The sequence below is a fragment of the Eurytemora carolleeae genome, unplaced genomic scaffold (assembly GCF_000591075.1).
Source record: "Eurytemora carolleeae unplaced genomic scaffold, Eaff_2.0 scaffold427, whole genome shotgun sequence".
NCBI classification, from domain to species: domain Eukaryota; kingdom Metazoa; phylum Arthropoda; class Copepoda; order Calanoida; family Temoridae; genus Eurytemora; species Eurytemora carolleeae.
In genome coordinates, this window is record NW_019396312.1 from 225,755 (window position 1) to 252,737 (window position 26,983).

Genomic DNA, 26,983 nt, shown 5'->3' on the forward strand with positions numbered 1-26,983 from the left:
AGGTATGGATGTTAAGATCTTCATCTTTTTGAAAACCGATCGTTTCGTTATGAAAATGACGACAAAATATCAAAAACGTAACGATCGTTAAAAAAACAATCGTATAAAAATGGTCACAAATCGGTTTTCATATTAACGATCGTGTTCAAAAACGATCATTATTCGTTATTTAAAAGTTCAAAACGAGTGGGTCGTTTTTAAAAACGATAGTTTTTTTCCGAAAACGAAACGATCGTTTTTGAAAACGATTGAAAAACGAAACAAAAAAACGATCGTTTAATGATCGTTTTCAAAAACGATTAACAACCCTACCTGCAGGTGCAGGGGTCATCCGAATTGCCATACAAAATGTGGGCTTGATCTTTTTAACCGTGTTGACGTTCAGTGCAGACTGCAGATAAAAACAAACAGATAACTAAACCATTTATGATTTATTATTGTTATAAAATGTATAAAACCTTAAAACCTTTTTAAAAGAGGAAATGAAATATACTCTTGAGGATATATTTCAATAAATATGTTTGTAATGTAAACGTATCAATGTAAAGAAGAAAATTTAAATTTTATACAAATTTAAAAATCCTAAATACTCAATTTAAAAATAAAACTTCTAGGAAATCATCAAAAACATGAATATTTTTAAATGGAACGTCAAACAAATATTAAAGTCATTCCCCCCCCCCTCCCACTCTTTAGCATTCCTTTGTTCGTTTTTGTGTGCATCAAAATAAATGTAAAAAATAAAAAATGCATTGAAAAAAATGAATTCTTGTGTTATCTGTTTTGAAAAATAGAGAGACCGCGCAGGGGCAAATACAGGATTTCATAAAGGGGTGCAAAGTTGTAGGGAGGGACAACATTTTGATTGCCCCTTCACAGTCAGACATTTGTTCAATTCAAAGACTATGCAAAACTTTAGGATTTTCAACAATTGTCATAAAGGGAAATAAGATTTCTAGAGGGGGGGGGGCTATATGCATCTATGAATAAAATCTAGGGGTGGTGGGGGGGCACTGCCATTCTTGACCCCCACCCCTGTATACGCCCTTGAGATGCATGTTGATATCAGATTCCAGACTAAAATGAAGAAAATTAGGAAAAATTTCCTACATTTTCAACACAGGGCAGGTGAAAGGTGATTCCTAGGGAACTAATTTTCATGCAAACACATTTATATTTCTTCATCGCTCAGATAACGTGAAAATTGGACTTTTAAAAATCAATAAACGCAGCCTTCTTCAAACACTGCCGTGCCATCAATGATTCACGAAAAAAATGAGATCAGGCCAACTTTAAACAGTCGTCAAAACGTTGCCCTTGCTAATTTGACCTTAACAATCAAGAAACCAGTTTCTTAGTAATGAATCACTGTGAACTCAACAGAAGGAGAATTTGATGTGAAATGTGGAATGACTTTCTGGCCTCGTAGCTCCTCTTATTTTGATTTTACGCACAAGTATGTGGAAAGAAAATTCATCTTGTTACATATTAGAAGTTCAAAACATATTTGTTCTTCTTAGTGGCTCTTCAATAATAGGAGTTCAATATTCTTTTACTTTAGTTTGGCGTGGGATTTCAAGATTTATAAAGTAGCATAGCACTTGTTACTATTTTAATCCGGATTTTTGTGTAGAAATATGCATGTTTTAGGACACCCTGCAGTGCATGATAATATTTTCTAAGAACGTATACAATATTTATATTTAGGACACCCTGCAGTGCATGATAATATTTTCTAAGAGCGTATACAATATTTATATTTAGGACACCCTGCAGTGCATGATAATATTTTCTAAGAACGTATACAATATTTATATTTAGGACACCCTGCAGTGCATGATAATATTTTCTGAGAACGTATACAATATTTATATTTAGGACACCCTGCAGTGCATGATAATATTTTCTAAGAACGTATACAATATTTATATTTAGGACACCCTGCAGTGCATGATAATATTTTCTAAGAGCGTAGACAATATTTATATTTAGGACACCCTGCAGTGCATGATAATATTTTCTAAGAGCGTATACAATATTTATATTATTTCTATAAAAACTAAAAAATCAATGCAATGGTGAATGGTGTATGATAAATATGCATGCATGTACAAAAAAGAAGTGCATGTACTTTAAGCATAATAGTATGATCAAAATTCAATATAAAAACATCTAAGTAGAGCTAAATGCCCGATTCACGACGGTACCAATTCATCTTAGAACCTTCATCTAACCAATCATTACTTAGGTATTTGAATGCATATAAAATGCACTTTGATTGATAACTTTGAAGCATATTTGCCCTTCTAAAAAAGCATTCTTTCGTTATATTTTGGTCGTTAATTAAAAAATCTAAACTAAGTAGATATTTCAGATTTCAATATGTCGGAGTTAGGCCCAAAGGATTGAGTCTTTGCCACAAACTCAAGTTTTCTAATGTATACCATTGATATTTCAAACTTAGATTATTTGATCTACAGAATTCATACTTTGAAATATCTAAGGTCAATGACATTGGGTTGCAAAGATAAAGGGATAAGAAAATCAGAGTTTGTCGAAACATTTAACCAGGGAAACTCAAACCTTTTTAGCTAATAAGACTTTTCCCTGTTTCTGCCCTGTACATTTTATTACAAATCTTAAGGAAAATCGAACCCAATTTGGTTTCAAGCATTCTCATTGGATTTCTATTGGTAAATTATATTAATGCAAACAATTTCTAACCCTCAAACAATTTTCCATTGATATTTTGCTTGTTTGATTTAGTTTATTGCAAGAATAATGCCGAAAAGAAAATTCTAAGAATTAAAGTAAAACTTCATTAAATTAATTGTGTTCCCAGGGTTATGCATATTTTACCCGCAGAACATAGAAGAGATCATTTTAAATACTAATAAAGCAGAATACTAATAAAGCAGAATACACCAAAATAAAGAGTTACTGAACCAAACAAAAAGCACGAGAGAGAGAGAAAAAATACAAAATAAGAGAAAAGAGAAAAAGAAATTGCTAATAATATTCAAGCAAAAACGTACCAAAAAAGTGTTATACAAGATTACCACAGAAACATAAAAACAAACATAAAGAAGAGTGTAAATAGCGCCAAAAGGCCAACACTCAAACAATACAGAGTATAGAAAAGTAGAAAAGCAGAGGCCTCTTCACTCGGTTCTGATAGCTAGCAGCAGCTGGCAACTGCTAGATGTCCAAATTTTGCTTTTGTTTTTCAAAATTAGCCGACCAGGATGTAAGATGCATGAACAAGAAGAAAATGGAGAACGCGAAATATAGAAATGTCAAAATATAAGCATCTGCTGTCAGCTATTTATAGAATATTGTTAAAATTAAAATTAAGAATTAAATATTTAAGAGCACCAAAAGATAATGACAGGAAACTAACTAGAATACCATGAAAAGGAAAAAACGTAAGAGGTAAGAAACCAAAGTTAAGACCAATAGAATACACCAAATTCCTTAATGTGCAATAAACTCAATTTCGACGGTTGTACAAATGTTAAATGGGTGTTTGCAAACAAACGCTACCAATACTGGACTTGAACCGAAACATGAAATTGAACCCATTTGAACTTATAAATAAATTGGAGCTAGGTAAATGAATTCATTATTTTTTTATTCAGCCGATTTGGTCCAGCCGTTTCGATGGAGATAGAAAAAACAAAGAGACAAGAGAAATATTTGTAAAGAGATTTGTGTAAAAAAAGAAATTGTCCCCATCTACCTCCCCTTTATGTATTAGCTACTTCTCGCGCGCCGCCCTCCCTCCCCTTTTATATCGGAATTGTCAGTAATTGTTTGTAACTTGTAAGCAGCTAGAGCAAGCTAGCTGTGCAGTACAATTACAGACTATGTCATGGCAAACCGGGACAGTTCGCCAAATGAATGATCCTCTATTCAAGTGCTATGAAAGTGGCATGATCCATGTCGTTACAACACATATTGTAAATACATTAAGTCGTACAATCCAGTCTGGCGACCCAGTGTAGGGTCGACCCTGGACGTTTTATGCAAAAAATGCAGCTTGGCTGCAAGATCACAGTGATATTGCCATTTGCTAAGTACAGTGATAACCAGAAAACTCTGAAATAGGAAGACGATTTTATAGCAATACTTAAGTGTATTTGATGTTGTTACAGAGCAAATAGTTATACTTAGCACTTGTTAAATCACAAATAATGTGAAATGGGTCTGTTTACACTGCACACATGCTGTATCAGATGCAAATTGGATTATTCAAAGTAAAAAGTCTAAGTCTAAAAGTCGTCTTCCTATTCCAGAGTTTCTGGTTATCACTGTATGAATCAAGGTTGTATGTAAAATAAGGTTTGTTAATCTATAGATACGCTCCAATATATCGAGAGTATTATACAACCTTAGTATAGACGCATATATAATAATTTTTCAAATTCTCTTCTCATTTAAAATTAAAATTAATCCCGAAAAGAAATAAGTTTCATTACATCGTTATACTTTTTTATGTCTGATATTTTTCTTTTCCAGATTTATATGTTTAACAAATGTCTAAATAAAAATTTTCTAAAAATAAAATCTTAGTCTAAAGAATCTTAAGTATTACTTTCTTATTTACACAAAAATAATGAAGATTGTGAACTAAAGTATTTTATCAAAAAATTGTTTCTTTTTTTGGATTGGAAACACAATTATGAACTTTCTGTATAAAGACTTTTTTATTTCATTTTTATGTAAATTAAAAAATAAACCTCATCAACAGTAGTTGAATCAGGTTTGGTTAGTTTAACCACTTCTTATTCACACTCGACCATAGTATTGAATTCATCTATTTATTAAATCAAACCTTTGAACTATTAATAAGAACTGAACTAGATATTTTTGTAGAAACGGAGAAGAAACTGATCGAAAAACTTATATTTATGCATTTTTAATCTGGCATCAAAAAGATTCTATTTTTAAAATGTAATTAAAAACAAGTCTAAACAAATTTGAAAAATATAAGTATTTTTTTAAATATTATGAATGAATTATTTACAAACTTACAAAAATGGAGAAGATTTAACATAATAAAGTTGATGCTATCCTATTCGTAAATTTACCCCCTAATTGAAGTCTGAGCAGAGAAGAATTTGCAAAGAATTCTTGAAATTAGTTTGGATACGCTTAGGGTACACTCACTTCATTCATCAATACTTTTCTTATAGTTGGCAGTCTTTACAGATATAAAGCATATGCAGTGTACACTGATTATGTACAATAAGAACCAGAAAACTGTAGAAATTGACGACATTACAACAATGATTAAGTGTATTTAATGTTGTTACAAAGCAAATATAGTTTAACTGGTGACTTATACATTCACGTATTGAGTGAAATTAGTCTGTTTACGCTGTGTTTCATTAATGGGTTTAAAAGTCTTTTTTTTTAATTCCCGAGTTTTATGGTTGTTACCGTACAAACGTACATACTGTCATTGTTGTACAGACTACAGAGCATTAACATAATATAACACAGAGTATTAAACATACAAATTATTGTACATAATAACAGCATCAGAAATTCATGTACTAATTATAAATAGCAGATAAGAGAGAAAATATATTTGATTACTATAGGGTTTTAACCCTTTGGCACCTTATATGTTTGTTTTTTTCTACCTAAATGAAATCTGTGCTGTACCCAACGAGGTTAAAGTGTATAGAGTTATGATGTACGCTAATCCTTTACTAATTTTATTGGCCAGAAACTATATCGAGAATGTACTGCATATTTGTTTATTATAAGGAGATTCTGACCTTACCCATAGTTTATTAATATTAGTAAATAGTTGTAAGTGTACAATACAGCTAACTGAGCACACAGGCAGGGATCTATCATCCACCCTGGCTGTACTTAAACAAAGCACTAATCTACAATGTGCATACAGAAATAACCGGAAAACTCTGAATTGATTGTCAACTTCATTCTATCTTTTTTGTTTAAATGTTCTTTGCCCCTTTTTTAGAGATAAATTAGTCAATTAATCAAAACTTCTTAAAAACAATTTATATAAAAAGCACATGTGAGACTTATTCCACTGTTTTCTGGTTTTCACTGTACACCTCTGATGCCTGAGTTCCACTATTAATCTAAAAATGAAATGCACACTGACACTCTCAGCGTAGGATCACTTACCAAAATCCCAGGAAAGAAGTTAAGAAAGAACTTGAATGCATTTCCCCGGTAAAAACCCCTCCTAGCCTGTCTATCAACGGTGAAAAAGGATTCCGAGTATGGCATAATTTTTTGCCGGACTATAGCGGGCGAAATGCCGGGTTGCATGCACTCTAAGTGTACCCTCGTCATGCAAACTCAACTCAGTCCGTCCGAACCTTTGGGAGAATACGGAACCTAACCTACCCGGCCTCAACCCTACTCCGGTAATAGGTGAGAACAATGGATGTTTATCCGTCCCGGAGACAGGACTGAGTATCAGGGTACGTTTAGAGTACACTCTTCTGTGTTGCATGATCCCTGCCTCACTTTATTCACAATATTTGCAAACAAACCTGGCGCCGTCACACACCTTCTTATCAGTTCTTATTTTTGCTTCAATTCGCACAGTTTTATCTGTTTTTGCATCTATGCAAATATTTTTAATCAAGAAAGAAAAAGTCTTCTCCTTCATGAGCTTTCTTTTGGTCAATACATATACAACTAACTTTACATAAGTATACACGTCTAATAAAACTTTTTATTTTTATTTTAAGATATTTTCAAAAACTTTTGCTTAAATAAATCAAACCGTATGAATGACAAATTATCATTAAAAATTTCCTTCCTTCTGTTTTAATTTGATCTTCCATTCTAATATTCCATTCCAAATCTAATTTTCCATTCTAATATTCCATTCCAAATCTAATTTTCCATTCTAATATTCCATTCCAAATCTAATTTTCCATTTTAATACTTCATTCCAAAACTAATATTCACATTTTTGATCGTTATCTTTTAATGTTTTCATTACCAACAAGTTCTAAGTTGTTAATAAAAGGTTAATGTTCAAGAGACTTAAAGTGACCCTCCCAATTAAAGAGTGCAGGCATGCCCGATTTACAACAGCACCCTAAATTTTTTTGTGTCACTAGGGTGAAGGATATTTTCATATTTTTCTATCTGAAAATAAGTTATTTTAAATTTTGAATTCTATATAAAAGTAAATTGCGGATTTACCAGTAGAAACAATGAACAAAATTTTCATCAGAATTTAACACATTTCCAGAAAAAAGACTTAATTTTTCTCTTTTATGCTCAGATTAAGGTTTGAAGGGAACCGTTGGGATTTGGAGATGCCAGTCTTCAAATGGAAGGTTACTTGATATATGACATTTATTCATTCTTTCTAAATAGATAAAATGGACACCAAAGTTACATAGAGATTATAATCTAAACAGTGTATACTTATACATTAAATGTTTTCATCAATATCAATTCCATCCACTATTAAAGGTATTACTGTTGTATATTCAAGTGACCTTCCATTTTAAAGGAGCAAACCCACTTAACATGTTGTATTTTTATGACTGAAACTGTGAAAGATATCATCGTTTGTTAAGCTAAAAAGCGTTAAATTATAGTGAGTTCCTCCAAATTTCTGAAACAGGCATGCGCATGTAAGTTTTTAGAGAAACCACAAATATAATAAACAATTTTCGAAGAGAAAAGAATGAATTAAGAATAAATCCTGTCTTGATCAGACAAAGTTTTAAAGGGTATCTTTTGTGACTGGACGTGCCATGCTATAATTGTGAATTCACTTTACCTGGAGTTGTTTGTTTGTTTTTCTTTTGCAATTTTTTTTTTCTGTATTTTGTATTCATTAATAGCATTCACTTAACAAGATCTATTGTGAAAGGTGCAACTTTAAATATATGTTTGTAAGGAGGGTGCAGAAGGAAGAATAGAAGGTGGGTGGGGGAGGGGGGAGTGTCATTATAACACAAGTTATACCCGCAAACAAAGCATAATTCTTCGGAGTCGACTGTTTGCCATTTCTACTGCCTGTTTCCTTATATTCACAATTATCGACACCTGTACATTTAAATCTTTCTAGGGCAATTATTTAAGCTTTTAAAAACTATTTTTAAGGAAAAATACATAATTATATTCCCTTAGTATATAAAAATAATTTTCATGCTCAAACAACTCTTTGATCTAAAAAGACTGGATTTATATGAATAATTAATTTCAGGTTTAACCTGTTAAAATAATATTTGAACAAGCTCATTAAAATATAGTTGTTCATAGTTTATATTTATTATGTCAAATATAAGTCTGAGATGGATTTGAATATGTCAAGGAAGGATATGTAAAAGAAGGATAGGCCAAGAAACGATATGTCAAGGAAGGATAAGCCAAGAAAAGATATGTCAAGGAAGGATATGTCGAAAGTTATGTCAAATATGCATATTTCAAGGAAGGATATGACAAGGAGGATATGTTATGGAAACATATGTCAAGGAAGTATGTTTCAAGGGAAGATATTTCAAGGAAGGTTATGTCAAGGAAAGATATGTCAAGAAAGGTTTACATGTCAAGGAAGAATATGTCAAGGAAGGATATGTCAAGGAAAGATATTTCAAAAAAGGTTTACATGTCAAGGAAGAATATTTCAAGGAATGATATGGCAAGGAAAGATTTTTCAAGGAAGGATATTTTAAGGAAAAATATGTCCAGGAAGGATATGTCAAGGAAGGATATGTCAAGGAAGAATATGTCCAGGAAGGATATGTCAAAGAAGGATATGTCAAGGAAGAATATGTCAAAGGAAGGATATGTCAAGGAAAGATATGTCAAGAAAGGTTTACATGTCAAGGAAGAATATTTCAAGGAATGATATTTCAAGGAAAGATTTTTCAAGGAGGGATATTTTAAGGAAGATATGACAAGGAAGGATATGTCAAGGAAAAATATGTCCAGGAAGGATATGTCAAAGAAGGATATGTCAAGGAAGAATATGTCAAATGAAGGATATGTCAAGGAAAGATATGTCAAGAAAGGTTTACATGTCAAGGAAGAATATGTCAAGGAAGGATATGTCAAGGAAGGATATGCCAAGGAAGAATATATCAAGGAAGGATATGTCAAGGAAGGATATGTCAAAGAAGAATATATCAATGAAGGATATGTCAAGGAAGAATGTTTTAAGGAAGAATATGTCAAGGAAGGATATGTCAAGAAAAGATATTTCAAAGAAGAATATTTCAAGGAAGATATGTCAGGGAATGATATGTAAAGAATTAGGAAAGTCAAGAAAAGATTATCAATCAATGTTGTTGTATTGTACAAATGTTAGGGAATTGTATGAGTATTGTACAGATGTTAGGGAAATGAATGAGTACTGTACAAATGTTAGAGAAATGTATGAGTATTGTAGAAATGTTAGGAGAATGTATGAGTATTGTACAGATGTTAGGGAAATGTATGAGTATTGTACAAATGTTAGGGATATGTATGAGTATTGTACAGATGTTAGGGAAATGAATGGATATTTAAGAAAGGGTAAATACATATTTACGAACGCGTATCTTTGTATTATATATTGTATGTAATATATATATGTAAGTATGTATTTGCTCTTTTACTTGAATGTTAGATATGCCTCACTTGTCCTCTGTCCCACAATAACTCAAGGCAAAGCAGAATAAAAACCTAAATATTAAAATCTAGATATTCCGACTAACTAACCCACTTTTATTTTCAAAGCTTACCATTATTACTCAAGTATAAAACGTGTTATAGCAAGATACTAAAAACGTTTTTACTATTTTAACATATCTAATCATGTAAGATGGCAGCACTACATACAAAGCCGTGAACCACCAAGCATATAAACTATACAACTCTAGAAAAAACAATGCTTCAAGTATGTTGTATAAGGCACTGCAGCCTACAGGCCATATAGGCATCTGGGCACGCAACATCTCTTCCATGCAGCGATCTTTTTATGTAAAGTTAATTTTCAACTTTTTACGTGAAATTTTTGAGGAAAAAGTTAGGACTTGACAGTTTTAGATTGAAAACATAATTTCCAGGTTTCTTACACACGTTCACCTTCACAGATATTTTAGGGTTTAAATATTTAACCATCGTTTTCCATACTTCAAAATCTTTTTCCATTCTTCCAAATATTCTTTTCTATCCTTCTTTCAGGATCTTACCCCTTCCTACCCCCCTTCTCCTTTCTTCATCAATGATCTAAACTGCCCCTTCTCCTTCCATCATGATCTAAACCCTTCCTTCCCTTTCTTCACTAAAAATCTAAACCCATCCTTCTCCTTCCTTCACTAAAAATCTAAACCCATCCTTCTCCTTCTTTCACTAAAGATCTAAACCCATCCTTCTCCTTCCTTCACTAAAGATCTAAACCCATCCTTATCCTTCCTTCACTAAAGATCTAAACCCATCCTTCTACTTCCTTCACTAAAGATATAAACCCATTCTTCTCCTTCTTTCACTAAAGATCTAAACCCATCCTTCTCCTTCCTTCACTAAAGATATAAACCCATTCTTCTCCTTCCTTCACTAAAGATCTAAACCTATCCTTCTCTTTCTTTCCTTCATTTACAATCTTCATTAATGATCTAAATTACCTCCTTCCCTCCTTTTCTTTAATAAATGCAGTTTTGGCAATAACTCCGTCATTTCCTTCTTCCTCTTTCTGCTTTCTATATTTTTAATGAAATCATTATTTTTAATCCTCCCCCCTTTCTTGACAGGGGCATTTAAAGAGGACCAGCCCCGAGAGACCCCCCCCCCCACGAGATTAAATCCTACATGAACGTCCCTGTCTCTGACCTGAAAATCTTAATTAGCCTCAAGTTACTGAAAAATATAATTAAAGCAATGTTTCTTGTTCCTTGAATTCTCTAGAATTTGTAAAATATTATTATACTTGTAAAAACATTGAACTCGGTGTTAACAATATTTAATGAGCTGGGCGTTGTGAATAGAGCTGGACAAAATTCCGTTAACGAGTGGAAGTTTAGTGATCATTTCCGGATACGAGCTGAGGAACCGTTTGATTATTTAGCGAACACGATCAGTTTCTTTAATTAATGTGAATTTAAATAACTATTAAAGATTGGAATGAAAAATTTATCAATGTACCTACTGTCCGAGCCCAGCCCTAGTGGTAAAACACTGTCCTAGCCCAGCCCTAGTGGTAAGACACTGTGCGAGCCCAGCCCTAGTGGTAAAGCACTGTCCGAGCCCAGCCCTAGTGGTAAAACACTGTTTTTAGGATCTTACAGTTTTATCTGTGCAGTAAAAAATAAGGAAGGTTTAACCCCGCTATACCCAGGGATATCTTTATTATTCAAAACTGGGAAAGATTTAAAAATATCATAATTTACAATTTCATGTCCTAATAAAGAAATCGTAACCACAATTTTATGTGATTATCAAAAGAGAGATACTATAAGTATGCGAGATAACTTAGGTTTAAGGTTAAATTTCAAGGGTAAGTACTAAGTGTAATAGTTTACACCTGGATAAGTGCTATGGTATACACATGGGTAAGTTCTATAGTGTACACCTGGGTAAGTCCTTTGGTATAGACCTGGGAAAGTGCTGTAGTTTACACCTGGGTAAGTGCTATGGCATAGACCTGGGTAAGTGTTATGGTTTAGACCTGGGTAAGTGTTATGGTATAGACCTGGGTAAGTGCAATAGTTTAGACCTGGGTAAGTGTTATGGTATTGACCTGGGTAAGTGCAATAGTTTAGACCTGGGTAAGTGTTATGGTATAGACCTGGGTAAGTGCAATAGTTTAGACCTGGGTAAGTCCTATGGTGTACACCTGGATAAGTGCTATGGTATACACCTGGGTAAGTGCTATGGTAAACACTTGGGTAAGTGTTATGGTATAGACCTGGGTAAGTGTTATGGTTTAGACCTGGGTAAGTGTTATGGTAAAGACCTGGGTAAGTGCAATAGTTTAGACCTGGGTAAGTGCTATGGTGTACACTTGGATAAGTGCTATGGTATACACCTGGGTAAGTGCTATGGTAAACACTTGGGTAAGTGTTATGGTATAGACCTGGGTAAGTGCGATGGGTTAGGCCTGGGTAAGTGCAATGGTTTAGACCCGGGTAAGTGCTATGGTATTGACCTGGGTAAATGTTACGGTATAGACCTGGGTAAGTGCTATGGTATTGACCTGGGTAAGTGTTAGAGTATACACCTGGTAAGTGCTATGGTATCGGAAGCACAGTGTTATTCACATTAAGGATGAGACTTCAGAGACGATTTTACGGAATTTTTTTAGTGTATTTTCTTACATTCAGGGTTCCTTGTAAGCCCAAACTGGCTGAGGTATGTGCTTAATTATTTAGTACACCAATAAAATAGTACATTAAAGACAGAAACCAAAAATCAAGCTTCAATTTGTAATATTTTAGGCGTTTTGGGTCGTCTTTACGGTCTCATCCTTTGTAGGTAACTCTGTATAATTGATGAGACAATCCTGCTCCGGGCGCCTCTGTAAACTGACTTTAATTCATACAATTGGAAGTATAAGTATACTTTAATTTATAGCCTAGCCATCTCGTGTCCATATCTTCATATCTATACAAATGTACAACTGCTTTATCTAGGATGCTTTGAATGGGGGTGGGGGAGGGGGAGGCTCCGTAGAAGAAGGAGAATTAAGAGAACTAGGAGATCTAGGAAGCTAGCAAGCTAGGAAGGTAGAAAGCTTGGGAGCTAGAAGGCTAGGGACAAGGGAGCTAGGAAGCTAGGGAAGTTAGGAAGCTGGGAAGCTAGGAAGCTGGGAAGCTATGAAGCTTGGGAGCTAGAAGGCTAGGGACTAGGGAGCTAGGAAGCGTTAAAGCTAGGAAGCTAGAGAGCAAGGAAGATAGGGTGCTATGCAACTAGGAAGCTGCACCATGGAAGTTAGGAAACTATATAGGTAGTTTATGAGCTAAGGACTTTGAGTGAGCTCGGGGGCCAAGGAGCCTGCTAAGGAGCTAAGGAACTATAAGGAGTTAAGCATTTTTGGTGCTAGGCAGCTAGGAAGCAATAAAGCTAGGAAGCAAGGAAGCTAGGAAGCTAGGAAGCTAGGAAGCTAGGAAGCAAGGAAGTTAGGAAGCTAGAAAGCTAGGAAGCTAGGAAACTAGAAAGCTAGGGAGCGAGGAAGCTAAGAAAATAGGAAGCTATGAAGCTAGGAAACTAGGAAGCTTGGAAGCTAGGAAGCTAGGAAGTTAGGCAACTAGGAAGCTAGGAAGAAAGGAAGCTAAGAAGCTAGGAAAGCTAGGAAGTTAAGAAGCTAGGAAGCTAGGAAACTAGAAAGCAAGGAAGAAAGGAAGCTAAGAAGCTAGGAAGCTAGGAAGCTAGGAAGCTAGGAAGCTATGAAGCTAGGAAACTAGGAAGCTAGGAAGCTAGGAAGCTAGGAAGCTAGGAAGCTAGGAAGGAAGGAAGCTAGGAAGCAAGAAAACTAGGAAGCTAGGAGGCTAGGAAACTAGGAAGCTAGGAGGCTAGGAAGCTAGGAAGAAAGGAAGCTAGGAAGCTAGGAAACTAGGAAGCAAGGAAGAAAGGAAGCTAAGAAGCTAGGAAGCTAGGAAACTAGAAAGATAGTGAGCTCAAGGTACGGAAAAGGTACAGTGCAAAATTATCCAATTATAAAAGAATTGTGTTGTTTTGATATTGCATGTTCTACTTCAGACCAACCTGTCCACTTTACTTGGTTTTTCTCTCTCTCTCCTGTCTACTATTTATTCGGCCTGTCTGGGGCCTGTCTGTATAGGCCTGGATGCATGTCTCAAGCCTTGCCTCGCTGCCTGACTCCCACCCACTGTTTTTGTCTGGGTGTTTGCACGTTGGTGTTGGAGATTTTCTGTCGACTTAAACCTAAAAATATTTCCTAAATCCTCTGAATACTAATATTTCAGATTTTTTCTTATTATGCATTCGTTCAAACTGTACTTGGCCGTTTGTCAAGGATTAAGGATGGGAATCAGTGTGACAAATTCGGGACGCTTAACAAAGTTTTTTCTTTCTAATAATAAGCTACACTTATAACCCAAAAACATTGAAAAAGGAAAACGACTTTTTGAATCAAGTTATGACGTTAAAAAGTACAATAAGCATGAGCCATAGCACTTGTGCAGTGTAAACAGACCCAGTGACTAAATTAGTGTATGGTGAACTGTTTGTTTCGTAACATCAAATACACTTATATTATTGCAATAATGTCGTATTTCTATTCCGTTGTGTTTTGGTTATCATTGAATGAATATGAATGGGGAAGAAGTAGGACCAAAATGTTGAAGGTGGAGAGAGGGGGGGGGGTAGAAGTAAGGATCATTTCAGAAAAACGACCCCCCCCCCCCCCTCCTTATGTGTGTTTTCCATATCACTCTAATTTTAAAACTATTATCTTGAAACTTCTTGACTTTTAGGGAAGATAATCTGAAGGATTTGAATTACTTCGGGAGTTGCATAAGATACAGATTTTTAAATTTTTTAAGCCGGGGATTTATAAAATTTAGAAATAGATTTAAAATTAAATTTATATTTTGAGAAAATATTGGAACCTCTCTGCTTTTATCAATTTCCTTCGACGGATATTGTCTTTGTAACTGATAACTGATTTTTAAAAAATATTTTTAAAAATCGTATTTTAATCTAACAAATAAAGCGTTATCAATGATAGCAATGTTATTTAGAAAGGTTTTATATTTTGCGTGAATGGCTTTAAAAAAAGTTAGTAAAACCTGTTTCTCAATAATCGACAAATTCGGAGAAAAGATTGCGGCATTCAGTTAACTTTCGCCATTTTAGATTAGGCAACCGATTTATTTTTATTTATTTTTACAAATGAGGCACATTTCAAGGGAGGATTAACGTTATGTTTATGCTATTTTTTTAAGAAGTGTAAACTTTGGAACGGAGTAAATCAGTTAAACTTAGTCTCTCATTTTAGTGCTCGATCTCTTTGTGTTAAATAGATAAACGTTGGAAAGACAGTCGATTCTTGTTGAGAGAACGAGCTTAACTGATTCCGTCCATCCATAAGTTTCCCTCTTCTCTGAGTCGGTTTAAGTATGTATTTTTGCGTGTATGGCTAGAGATCCAAATATGGATTATAAGTAATCTCTGGACAACTGCATTTTGTGATGTCTTCGCAATCAAACTAACGAAATCGTACCTTTGGGTTTTCCGACCTAAAGTTAAATGCACTATTGTTGAGCTCAAAGGGTCCTCGTCCGAGTAAAGGGTCGATCAGTTGGTCTAAGGTTGATAATCCCAGAAAAGGGTCGACAGGTGCTTGAAAGCTGGTCGATATCCTCTCTCTCCACTACTTTTCCATATTTGCAAATACGGAAAAATCTGTAATAAATTACAGGTATTAATTAATATATTAAACATGATTCACTTTTCACGAATTTGCGTCTATTTGCCAGAGAAATGTTGGGTTTGGCTCCGGGGGTATGATTTGGTTTAAGACGACATTTTACGGAGAAAGGTTGTAAGGTTTATAATGTACAACTATGTATCAATTGGTAAGTTAGATCAGATTAAAAAAAAATGTTTGAAATAATACCAAAAGGTTCGGTTTACTCTAAAACCTCCTATGTTCGTTTCTTTTAGGTCGGTTTATGTAGCACCTATTCTGTGCAGTTGCATGAGTAGGCCTACTTTTATACTTTGAACCATCATAATTAATCCGACCTTATCCAATCCGTATTCAATAGATTTAAACTGGGTAGTCCGCTCATAATAATGCTTCATTTTTTTCTTTTATCGTTAGTTTAAAAAAATGAGTTTTCTGGATTGTTTATAGCGTTTGATTTAGATGAATGTTTTTCAGTTTCATTTTTTTACATCCTCTTATATTAACGGTTAGTTAAAGGGCCCGGCGTTGCCCGTGGAAAAAAAAATTTGAAAACATAAATAAAATAAAAAAAATTTGAAAAAATTAAAATTTAATTTTTTTAGCCTATATTGTACCCCCAGACTACCCATAAGTGTACATTTGGTCAATCCGTTTGGTCGGCTATGGGGAACATTTATACGAATGTCTTGTTTTATCATTTAGATTTGTGAAACTTTTAGAGATTTTTAGTACACAAGTACGTAGTTTTTGTATTGAACATTTATCTTTTTGCAAATTTTAAGTTGAATTTTGTTTATTTACTTATTTGACATCTTCTTCGGCCTCCACGGATCGCGGTAAAATTTCTAATGGCCTTTACAGAAACTTCGACGAAAATTTTTGATTTAATTATCTTCTACCCGTGGCCGATAACGTTCGTGAATATTTATTATATCTTACAGTGATCCAGATGTGCTGGTTTAAAAAAACAACGAACCTTCAATTTCTAGCCATTTTCTCTAAAAAAATTCAGATTTTTAAAGATTTTGTTGTCGGTACTTTTCCCTTGGCCAATGACCAATTCTAATGATTGAAAACTATAAAGGGTGCAAGCAGCATAATCCTTTGTTCCTAGATTTGACAGAACTCAATTGAAAAAGTTGTTTTCGTTATACAACCAGGGCATACTAGATCTATCTAGTTAGTTTAGCGTGACAACCAGGGCATACTAGATCTATATAGTTAGTTTAGCGTGACAACCAGGGCATACTAGATCTATATAGTTAGTTTAGCGTGACATAAAACTGATCTTATCTTGATATGTCTAATTTAAACTAATTATCCCACTAATTACGAACAGTGGGGGCCGGGGAGACGTAAATTTTCAATGCCTCCGTTCCCTCTCCCAACTCCTTCCTTTATATTTAAATTATCTTGCATAAAACTAGACGTATGTAAATCATAAAAAGTTGTGAATTTTAATTCCTTTTTTCCCTGGTTGAGTCAAAATATTAAATAAAGGGGTCAGGCAAGTTATAAATTAAATCATTAATTAGCTGGGTAACCCTTCATAGGGTGTCTAAAAAAATTGTATAATGGCAACAAAAAAATTGTACCACTTAGTAACTCACGTTAAACTAATGAAAATTGCTTTCATAAAGAGTGAATTTTCATTTTCACGATGTTTTCAATCATTACTCCTCTTATTGACGAGTTATTGAGAAGTAGAAAAGTGTTTTAAATTTCTAATATGTATAACCCGGATTAGCTTTTCTCATACTTGTTCAATGAAAACTAGAAGCACTACGAGGTCACAAAGCCCGACTAGTAACGTCACATACTTTTAATTCTGTCCAGTTCACAGTGAGCAATGTCTGTTTCTCATAATTGGATTGATTATTTGATTTTTACATTTGCTTTATGATACAATTTAGACATTTGTACTATACTGCTATTGAATCATCTGAGAGAAAATAATTATTAGAAGTTTTAATCGTAACACTGGGAGAGAAAACACAGATAAAGTTGTCAATTCCAATTTCACTTCTTCAGAACTAATTTATAATATCTTCAGAGCTGGGATCTTTTGTGTTTAATGGTAAAAATTCCAATTGATTTTCTCGATATCCACGATGGGCAATTTTAATACGGGGATCAATGCTTAACCTCTTTATTTCAGTTAATCCTTCTCGATCAAAGCTTCCTTCAATCAATGATCAAAGTTTCCTTCAATCAATAATCAAAGCCTCCTTTAATCCATGATCAAAGCTCCCTTCAATCCATGATCAAAGCATCCTTCAATCTATGATCAAAGCTCCCTTCAATCCATGAACAAAGCTTCCTTTAATCTATGATCAAAGCTCCCTTCAATCCATGATCAAAGCTTCCTTCAATCCATGATCAAAGCTTCCTTCAATCCATGATTAAAGCTCCCTTCAATCCATGATCAAAGCTCCCTTCAATCCATGATCAAAGCTCCCTTCAATCCATGATCAAAGCTTCCTTCAATCTATGATCAAAGCTCCTTTCAATCCATGATCAAAGCTTCCTTCAATCCATGATCAAAGCTTCCTTCAATCCATGATCAAAGCTCCCTTCAATCCATGATCAAAGCTCCCTTCAATCCATGATCAAAGCTTCCTTCAATTCATGATCAAAGCTCCCTTCAATCCATGATCAAAGCTCCCTTCAATCCATGATCAAAGCTCCCTTCAATCCATGATCAAAGCTCCCTTCAATCCATGATCAAAGCTTCCTTCAATCCATGATCAAAGCTGAGCAAACACTATTTGGGCCAGTAAACATATTGATTTAATTAACAAAACTGATTCTTTTACATGGGAAGAGAGGGGGGGGGGAGAACAAACCTATAGTTTTAATCCTGCGCCTACGATTAAACTATAGTTAACTATACATATATTTAGTAAAGTGTATGTGGGATGCACTCTACACTCTATATACAGGATGGATATCAACCACCCAGTCAGGTAAACTAAATATATAAATCTATATATATATAAAATATAGATAATATTGTACTATCAATGACATCAGAGGGACTGTAATAATATTAATTTTATAATTTCGAAAACTTTTTAAACCTAGAAAAACGACAATGTCTTCCACATCTTTATCAGCAACAGGTTTCAACAGACAGTTATCGGGCATTGCCATCTTTACGTGGAAATTACATTTTTTAGCTTTTGAGAACACAATCCCTTAATTCACGACATCAGTATTGAACAAACCTTTTTCTAACATTTTTTTGTTATCCAATAAAGTAATGTTTTTTTACTTGATTTTAAAATTGATAATCTGCGTCACCATTTTCTACATAATTGTTGGAGTAGGGTTAGATAAATGCATTTTTTACCTTTTGGAAAACTCAAATCATAATACACAATCCCTTTCAAGTTACGTAGACAATCCCTTTAATAAATGTTTTGTAGGTTTGCTTTGTACATTTTATAACGAAGAAAAGAGCACGTCTAAATACATTTTCTTGATGTCAAAGAATTCCCTCTGCTTTCCTTGATTTATAAACAAATAAATTCTATGTTTTGTTTAATTTCATTTTCTCTATTCAGGATTTCTCTCCGCAGCTACAATTTAAAGTAAAATCTGTTTTATTTGAAAAATTCAACTTGTTTTGACGCTGGAAATACAAATTAAATAACAGTTAGATCATTCCAGGGGGAAAAGATCCCTGTCATGTCATTTATCCGAAATTCGCAGAACGCTGTTTTTCTAAGAGGAACAATTTTCCTATTAAAGAAAAAATAAAATGTAAAAATTGAAACTACGAAAGTTCTTGTTCCTGATCCAATATTTTTATTCTTTTATTTTTTTACATATTTTTAGAACCGCGAAGAGAGGGGAACAGGGGTTGTTGATATTTATCTGCAAAGTTTAAGGACGATACGAGTATGAGTACGATTTTTTTAAAAACTTTTAAGGCTTTTGGACTTTAAAGTGGTTCCACTAAAATTATTGCTTATTCTTGATTTGCACTATGTCAAGTTTTGACCATGAGAGAAGCTATTTTGTATGGTTGAAATAGAAGCAAACTTTTCCAAAACACAATTTTGAAAAGTTGGAACCTTCATAAGAAAATTTCTTTTTGTGGGGCCTGTTAAAAAGTCTAAAAAACTTAAAAGTTCCAGAAAAAATTTATAAATTTGGGAAACTGTTTTATTTTGAATAATAACAGAACAACAGATACTAAATTGTGATTGCAAACTGTACAGTATACAGTACACAGTACACTCCCTAAACACTACTCATTGGATTATAAACTGTACAGTACACAGTACACTCCGTACACACTTCTCATTGGATTATAAACTGTACAGAGCATGGAAACTTTAGAATGGTGGATATCGGGATTAATTCTTAATCCACTCTTTTTCTTAATCTCGAGATTACATATTCCTTGTTCTCCACTCATTTTTAATCTCCAGATTAATTATCCGATCAGGATTAAGGATATCCCATTCTAAAGTTTTCAGCTCTGTACACAGTACACAGTACACTCCGTAAACACTTCTCATTGGATTATAAACTGTACAGTACACAGTACACTCCGTACACACTTCTCATTGGATTATAAACTGTATAGTACACAGTACACTCTGTACTCACTACTCATTGGACTATAAACAATATATATTTCAGGGATATTTACAGTACTGCAGTACCGTGTACGGCGAGGATAATAATAAACATGGATACATTCAAAATAATCTCAGGTATGGCTTTTATCAGAGAAAAGAGAGTAACAGCTTTTTATTAACTGCAGAGATCAGAAGCTATTACAGTACTCGGGCAGCCGTAGTACATTTGAATTTCCGAGCCGGGTCAATCTTTCCGGTCCCAGTTTGTACTGTACCTAGCTCTATGGACAGGACTAGCCGGTGCAACAAGGTCGACGCGGTCAGCCTTTATGCTTTAAATTGGTTCAATTTACTTTTACTAAAGGGGCAGAGGTGCATGAGTACTGGGTATCCGTCACACTGAACTAACCACAGAGAGAAGTATCCTGCTTCTTTTATTTGAAATCAAACGTGTTTTCGTCTATATTTCAACAATCTTTAAGCTTACAGATTTGTTTATTTTATACTTTTACATTTAAAATGTATATACCAACAAAAAATTATATAAGAAAAAAGGCTATAAAGTTATAAGGGGTCAAATTGTGATCGGAAGTCACAGCTTTCTGAAATATTGACAGAACCGTTAAATCCACGTGCCGTAACCATTATAGAACCCGGTTACTATAGTTCTAGTTTTTAATGATGAATTCTGTACATATGGCGGGACCCTTAAACTGTGAAAATTGAAGACTTTAAGCAATCTAATAATTATTTTATGTTGTTTTAAAACAAATAGTTTTACAAGAAAATTTTCTAGTTTATAGTCAATATATTTCACGAAACCTCTCATCTTAAATACAAGTACCAAGGAGCACACACAAGACAAATGAGAAATTTCTTATGATTTCTTATATTTTTATGTCGTTATATATAATGCTAATATTATATTTTACTTACACACAATCTTATTAGTCTAAGGGAAAGATTGATCAGCCTTTTTTTATCAGTATTCAGTCTGCAGAGAACATTAATTTCTTTAAACATATCTCTATGGAAAACAACAAAAAACTTAACCCCAAGCCATTGTTCAGAAAATATTTTGTTTGCTGACGCAATCTCAGGGAGACCCTTCATTTATAGACTTACACACGATATTCTATCAACAATAAGAACCAATCGCCGTTTTTCTCTAATTAAAAAATAAAATTTTTTGACAATTAACTTTCTTGTTTTTGGTGCGTCATTTCAGGAAATAACAATAACAATCGAAAGTAAACTGCGTTTTTCTAGCGTAAAAATCAACGGAGAAATTATTAGAATTAAATACTTTTTATATTTTTTAAATTACTTTTCAAATCAGACGTCAAGCTGATAAGTGCACCGCTGTGACTGTCATTTTATCGACGGAGGGTCACTTGAAATAACGCTTACAGCCCCTTTAGATGTAAATAAACTGCTTTAACTTTGAACCAATTTGCAGAGTTTAAACAAAGAAACAAAGACATTTGTTGAATGTATTAACTGCAATTGCATGACCGTATTGATACTTTTCCCCTTATTTACCACTATACTATTGGTTTGTGGTAAAATGTAAATATAAATGGTCAGAAATAATAAATTGAAAACGGATAGAATTAAAAAGATATTTAAAAAAGTACTAAAAAGTGAGCTAATGTTTAAACTTTAAAAAAGTACTTTTTGTTGGACAAAACTTTTTTTAAATGCTGACTTATGTAATATGTATATAAGTACAACTTTACAAGGTAAGTTTTTCATGGCTTATAATTAACAAATGGAATATTATTTACGCTAAAAATTACATCAGCTTTTAAGTTTTCTAAAGCATTTTTAAAAAATTAAGTAGTTAAGTAAAGAACGGTACAAATAGCAGACACAAAATGCAATAATAATGATCTATTCATTGATTCAAATACAGGGTGAGTAAAAAAAAAGTGTGATTTGCGGCGCCTGGTGCAAAATTGTAACTTTTTTGTGCAACTCTTCTGTATGGTGTTTTTTTTAATATTTTTTGAAAATTTGTATTTTTTTTGGCACTTAAATGGTTCAAAAAAAAATCCGCGAACCTTTTTTTTCTTTCAAAATCAAAAGTTCAGTAAAATAAAAATGTGTAAATAAATAGTTTCTATCGAAATCTAAAATTTTGAAAAGATTGAATCACAGAATCTCAGAAAATTTGCAAAATTGTAATTAGAAAATTCTCAATTTTCAGTTCTGGTATAATTTTTAAATATACTAAGAAGAAAGGAACTAGAGAATTTAAATAACTTTTCCTTAAAAATTAGCCAAGAACTAAAAATTGCGAATTTTCTTATTACAATTTTGCCAATTTTTTTGTGATTCTGTGATTCAATTTTAATAAAATTTTAGATTTAGAGAGAAATAATATAATTAATGCACATTTTTGCTTTTCTGAACTTTTCATTTTGAGAGAAAAAAAAGATTCGCGGATTTTCTTTTGGGCCATTGGAGTACCAAAAAAAATTACAAATTTTTCAAAAAATATTGAAAAAACCCCATACAGGAGAGTTGCACAAAAAAAGGTACAATTTTGCACCAGGCGCCGAAAATCACACTTTTTTTTGACTCACCCTGTATGTACTAGAACATTAACTGTGTACTAAGTCTGTACTGTATTCAATTATGTACAAAAAACTGTGTACGTACTTAACATGTACTAACAGCATTACCTTTAGATTTGTACTGAATTTGGTACTAAATGCATGTACTAAATCTTGTAATACCTAATGCTATTTGATTATTTCAAAACATGTTGTGGAAACTTGAATCCCATTATTGCAGAAGAAAGGAATAAAAAATAAAACTGCATGGCATACTGATATTACCTAGCTTTCACATGAACAATAATCCCCCCCCCCCCCTTCACCTTCATTTAACCTTGGACAGGGTTACCACACAGAATAAAAATGTTAGTATTTTTGCCTTCAAATTTTTTAATCCAATTATATCTTTGCATCCTGATGGTGGGATCCTTAAAAATTGCAAGCTTTGAAAATTTAATATAACAGAATTTATACTTTGTAATATTTAATGTCTGTGACATTGGGTTGCAATGATTAGAAAATCTGGGGCAAAGTCTCAATTTCTTTCTTCTGTCTTTTGCCAAATCATTTAACTAAAATTAACTAAAATTAAGCCAGACGCCCTTATTCAACCTTTGAACAATCATACTTAATGAGGTTTTGGTCGTCAATAAAGTTAAATCCTTGTGGTTGGTTAACCCTGTTGCCTTTATAGTGTATTCTTTCGTTCAAAACTTAATGAGGTTTTGGTCGTCATTAAAGTTAAATCCTTGTGGTTGGTTAACCCTGTTGCCTTTATAGTGTATTCTTTCGTTCAAAACTTAAAACAAAGCAAAACAAGTAACTAAGTAATGAAATGTTTATCAGCTGTTTTGAATTGCTCAAAGTAAAGCTTTAAAATTCATTTCACAAATTTCTTTTTAAAACTGGATACCGTTTGTATTGAAGAAGCAGGGGGGGGAGTATTATCCCCCCCCCCCAACAGGAGGTCATAGGTTATAATCCTCTACTTTTATGTTTAGGGTTGATAGTTTTAGTAGAGGAGGAGGTTAGAGGCTATCATTTAGGGTTCCCGGTTTTAATGGGGTCTCATAAAGAAAAACTAAAGGAAATTCCCGGCGTTGCCCGCTGAATTAAAAAAAATTCGAATTTTTTAGAAAAAAAATCGATTTTTTGTCAGTTTATTTTTTCCTAGGGTTTGCATTGGTCCAGCGGGTTGGCCAACTATAACTAACACATATATACATATCTAAATATTTGTAAATATCTAAATATCTAAATATCTAAATATCTAAATATCTAAATATATAAATATCTAAATATCTAAATATCTAAATATCTCAAGATCCAAATCTCTAAATATCTCAAGATCCAAATCTCTAAATATCTACAGGGTGTCTCAGAAAAAAAACTGTGCAGTAGGGGTATTAGTAACTGAGGAAACAATTTTGTTTGTTTGTCCGATCATAACTACGGAACCCCCTGACCGATTTGCCTTAAATTTTTATCGGAGAATTTGTGAGAGCCACGGGAAAGGTTTTTTGCTTGGTTTTGAGATTCTAGATTGAGTGGTTAAAAAAAGTGTGTGTAAATGGCGGGAGTAACTTTTAGTAACCTGGGCAGCGCCGGGTTCCCAAGCTAGTCCTTCATAAAACTAGACTGAGATTATTGTTTAAGTTGTCTGAACACCATGGGTTTCATTGTTCATAAGATGCAAGAACTCAATACTTTATTCATTATAAATCATGATTTATGTTTCTGTTAATAAATGACAAACTTAAATCTAGGTTACATGTTTACATTTACATTATAAATCCATTTTCATAATCTGTTACTAGTCACATATCTGATATATATTAGATCAGTTACTAGTCACATATCCGTTTTTTATCGTCCATATTTCCAGCCTTATTCAAATTTCAATTAGGGATACAAAATTAGCTTCTGAAAAGTCTGGCCAAGGATTTTACACCTCCTATTACAGCCCCTATGGCGGCTCCTGCAGGACCCCCAATAAGGCCTATAGTAGCCCCACCAGTAATGTCTGAAATCGCATTTGCAACAGAAAACCCTTGATCTTCATGATTCTTGACCAACTTCTCCAGTTTTTTCTCCAGCTCCTTATCACTAAGATTCTTGTTTTCAGCTTTCAGCTTTTCCAATTCTTCCCTCAGCAAATTCTCAGCATCCTCTCTTGCCTGTTTCTGCTCCTCAATCTGTCTTTTAAGTTTAGCATTATCTGTCTCTACCTGTTGGACATGATCTGTTGAGAGGGGTGGACAATTATTCAAGGTTTTCCAGAGTTCAGTGAGAGCAGTCTCAAACGCATCTGTTTCATCCTCATCTTCTTTGTCATATGTAGCATCCATGTAGAGATATTTCAATCCTGTACAATCCTTGAACTGTCTCTCCACTAGCTTGATATAGTCTGCAGCAAGATCTTCATCACTTTTATCATTCTGTTTCTCTCTCCTCTTCTTGGTTTTAGCATCTTGTGGGATACGTGTGAACACAATGATAACCTGCTTCCAGAAATCTTTAGAGAACATTCCCTCAAAGATCCTGATCATTGTGAGCAGAGAACCATCAAGTCTTGGACTCTGTCCATTGACAGCAATCACAAACAGATTGACATGATCACAATCATCTCGAAGCTTACCAACCAGCTCAGCAATAATAGCAGCATCATCGTTCTTAGTAGCATCATCAAATCCAATAGTATCAATCAGAGAGATATGTTTGGATTTATCCCCATTAAACCAAACATTAGCAAACTTAGTTGCCTGGGTGCAGGATTCAGCATCTGAGGAAACTGGGAAGATTTTAGCTTTGGGATCATTTCCAGTTAGTACGTTACACAGAGTACTCTTCCCTGTTCCTGTCTTTCCTATTATCAAGAGCTTTTTTAAACCATTATTGTCTATTGAATGGGTTACTGTCACCCCTTTATAAGTAGGTGTTGAGGGGTCGTGGCTGTAAGACATGGCTAGAGTTCCTGAAAAAAAAAGAATGCACTAGAATTCGAAAGACTGAATTTACAGGCAAATGAACATTATAGACATAATTAGGTGCCATTTTTTCTTTTATCAAGCTAAGAAGACCTAGTTAACTCATTTTTGCCTTTGCAATCAGCGTTTTGAAAAAAATAGTTTAAAAGTATTTACAATTCACAAATTATTTAAAGGGATTGGATCGTTGTAATTTCAAGTGACCCTCCATTTAATGAGGGGCGTGCCCTATTCACAAATGCGAAAGTTACATTATACATTATACATTATAGAAAAACAATCAAATTTCAAAATAGATAGCTCGGTAATTTCCTAGAGAACGATTTTTTAACCCTCTCCTCCCCCCCCCCACCCTGCTCCTATAAATTTTGCACATGGATATCATCGGCCCAGAAATTGTCTTAACCTAACCTTACCCTAGAATAATAAAAAATAAATAATAAGAATTTTGCTAAAAAAACAAGTGGTCAAAATTGATAGCAGGGGGGGGAAGAGGAGGTGTCCAAAAATCGTTCTCTAGGACAGACCCGATAGCTCATTCTTTCTCGATCTGAATTAAAAAGCTTTTAAGGTTGTGAATCGGACATTTTATTAATGCAGGGTCAGTTGAAATTACATTTAAAGTGTGTAAAGGCTAAATCAAGGAAGCTATGTATAATGCGTAAGAAGCATCTAATCTTTTTTGCAAAGTAAATGTGCTCATTTCTTACTTTTTACACAAGTTTGAATGATTTGCAAAAATTGTTTCGCTAAAATAAAGAATTAAGAAAGAAGGCTTTAAAAACTTTATCTAAAAATGTCACCTCTCTGTAAAGTGTTGTGCCCTCAATGTGAACTGCTTAAAACTGCAAGATTATGAGAGAAATGCTTTCTTATATAAACACGTTTTAGAGCAGTCCATAGTCCAGACAGTTCATATTTCAACATGCAAATCAGATTTCAGCAAGGGTTGAGATGATCTATATTTGTATATATACATACATACAAATATACATATAGAACATTTCAACCCTGCTGAAATTTGATTTCAACATGTATTTTAAAATATAAAATTCGCCCTAAAAGCCTATTATATGCATAAGATAAGATAAGATAAGATATAGTTTATTGATAAAAATACACATACACGTTATAATGTTACAGGCAAAAAATCTGCAACTATTTTATATTGTTTACTATATGTATGTATTACAGCAATAGTTAAATTTAGAGAGACCGAGGTACAGCATAACAAAATCTTTTTCGTGTATTTGTACATAAATGTTTTTGCATTTTCAATAATTCTGAATGCATAATAATAATGCATATAATATAATAATAATAACTATTGTTTATTAAGATTGGTTATTGCTGGACACTGTGTTTCATGTTGGACATTCTTCAGCAGCATATATAATATATATTATATATATATATATATTAAATATGATACTTATTACATATATATTTACATATATATACAGGGTGTCCCCGAAA

At 33.5% G+C, this 26,983-nt stretch overlaps 1 protein-coding gene and 1 long non-coding RNA gene across 2 annotated transcripts; one reads left to right on the forward strand and one right to left on the reverse strand.

The window, feature by feature from the left end:
* Window positions 1-5,829: 5,829 nt before the first annotated feature.
* On the forward strand, window positions 5,830-20,095 carry LOC111700716 (uncharacterized). Its single transcript, XR_002765035.1, has 3 exons — window positions 5,830-6,417; window positions 18,271-18,333; window positions 20,021-20,095. It is a non-coding gene; the product is annotated as an uncharacterized LOC111700716 (long non-coding RNA).
* Window positions 20,096-24,211: 4,116 nt separating this feature from the next.
* On the reverse strand, window positions 24,212-26,372 carry LOC111700714 (GTPase IMAP family member 7). Its single transcript, XM_023471724.1, has 2 exons — window positions 26,311-26,372; window positions 24,212-25,494 (listed from the first exon to the last, which is right to left on the reverse strand). Exon 2 carries the CDS (start codon window positions 25,481-25,483, stop codon window positions 24,437-24,439), a length of 1,047 nt encoding a protein of 348 aa, XP_023327492.1. The 5' UTR covers window positions 25,484-25,494; window positions 26,311-26,372; the 3' UTR covers window positions 24,212-24,436.
* Between the last annotated feature and the right edge of the window lie 611 nt (window positions 26,373-26,983).

What these genes read in the sequence shown, in the direction of transcription:
- LOC111700714 (XM_023471724.1), bottom strand. Translation starts at nt 25,483, where the DNA reads ATGTCTTACAGCCACGACCCCTCAACACCTACTTATAAAGGGGTGACA.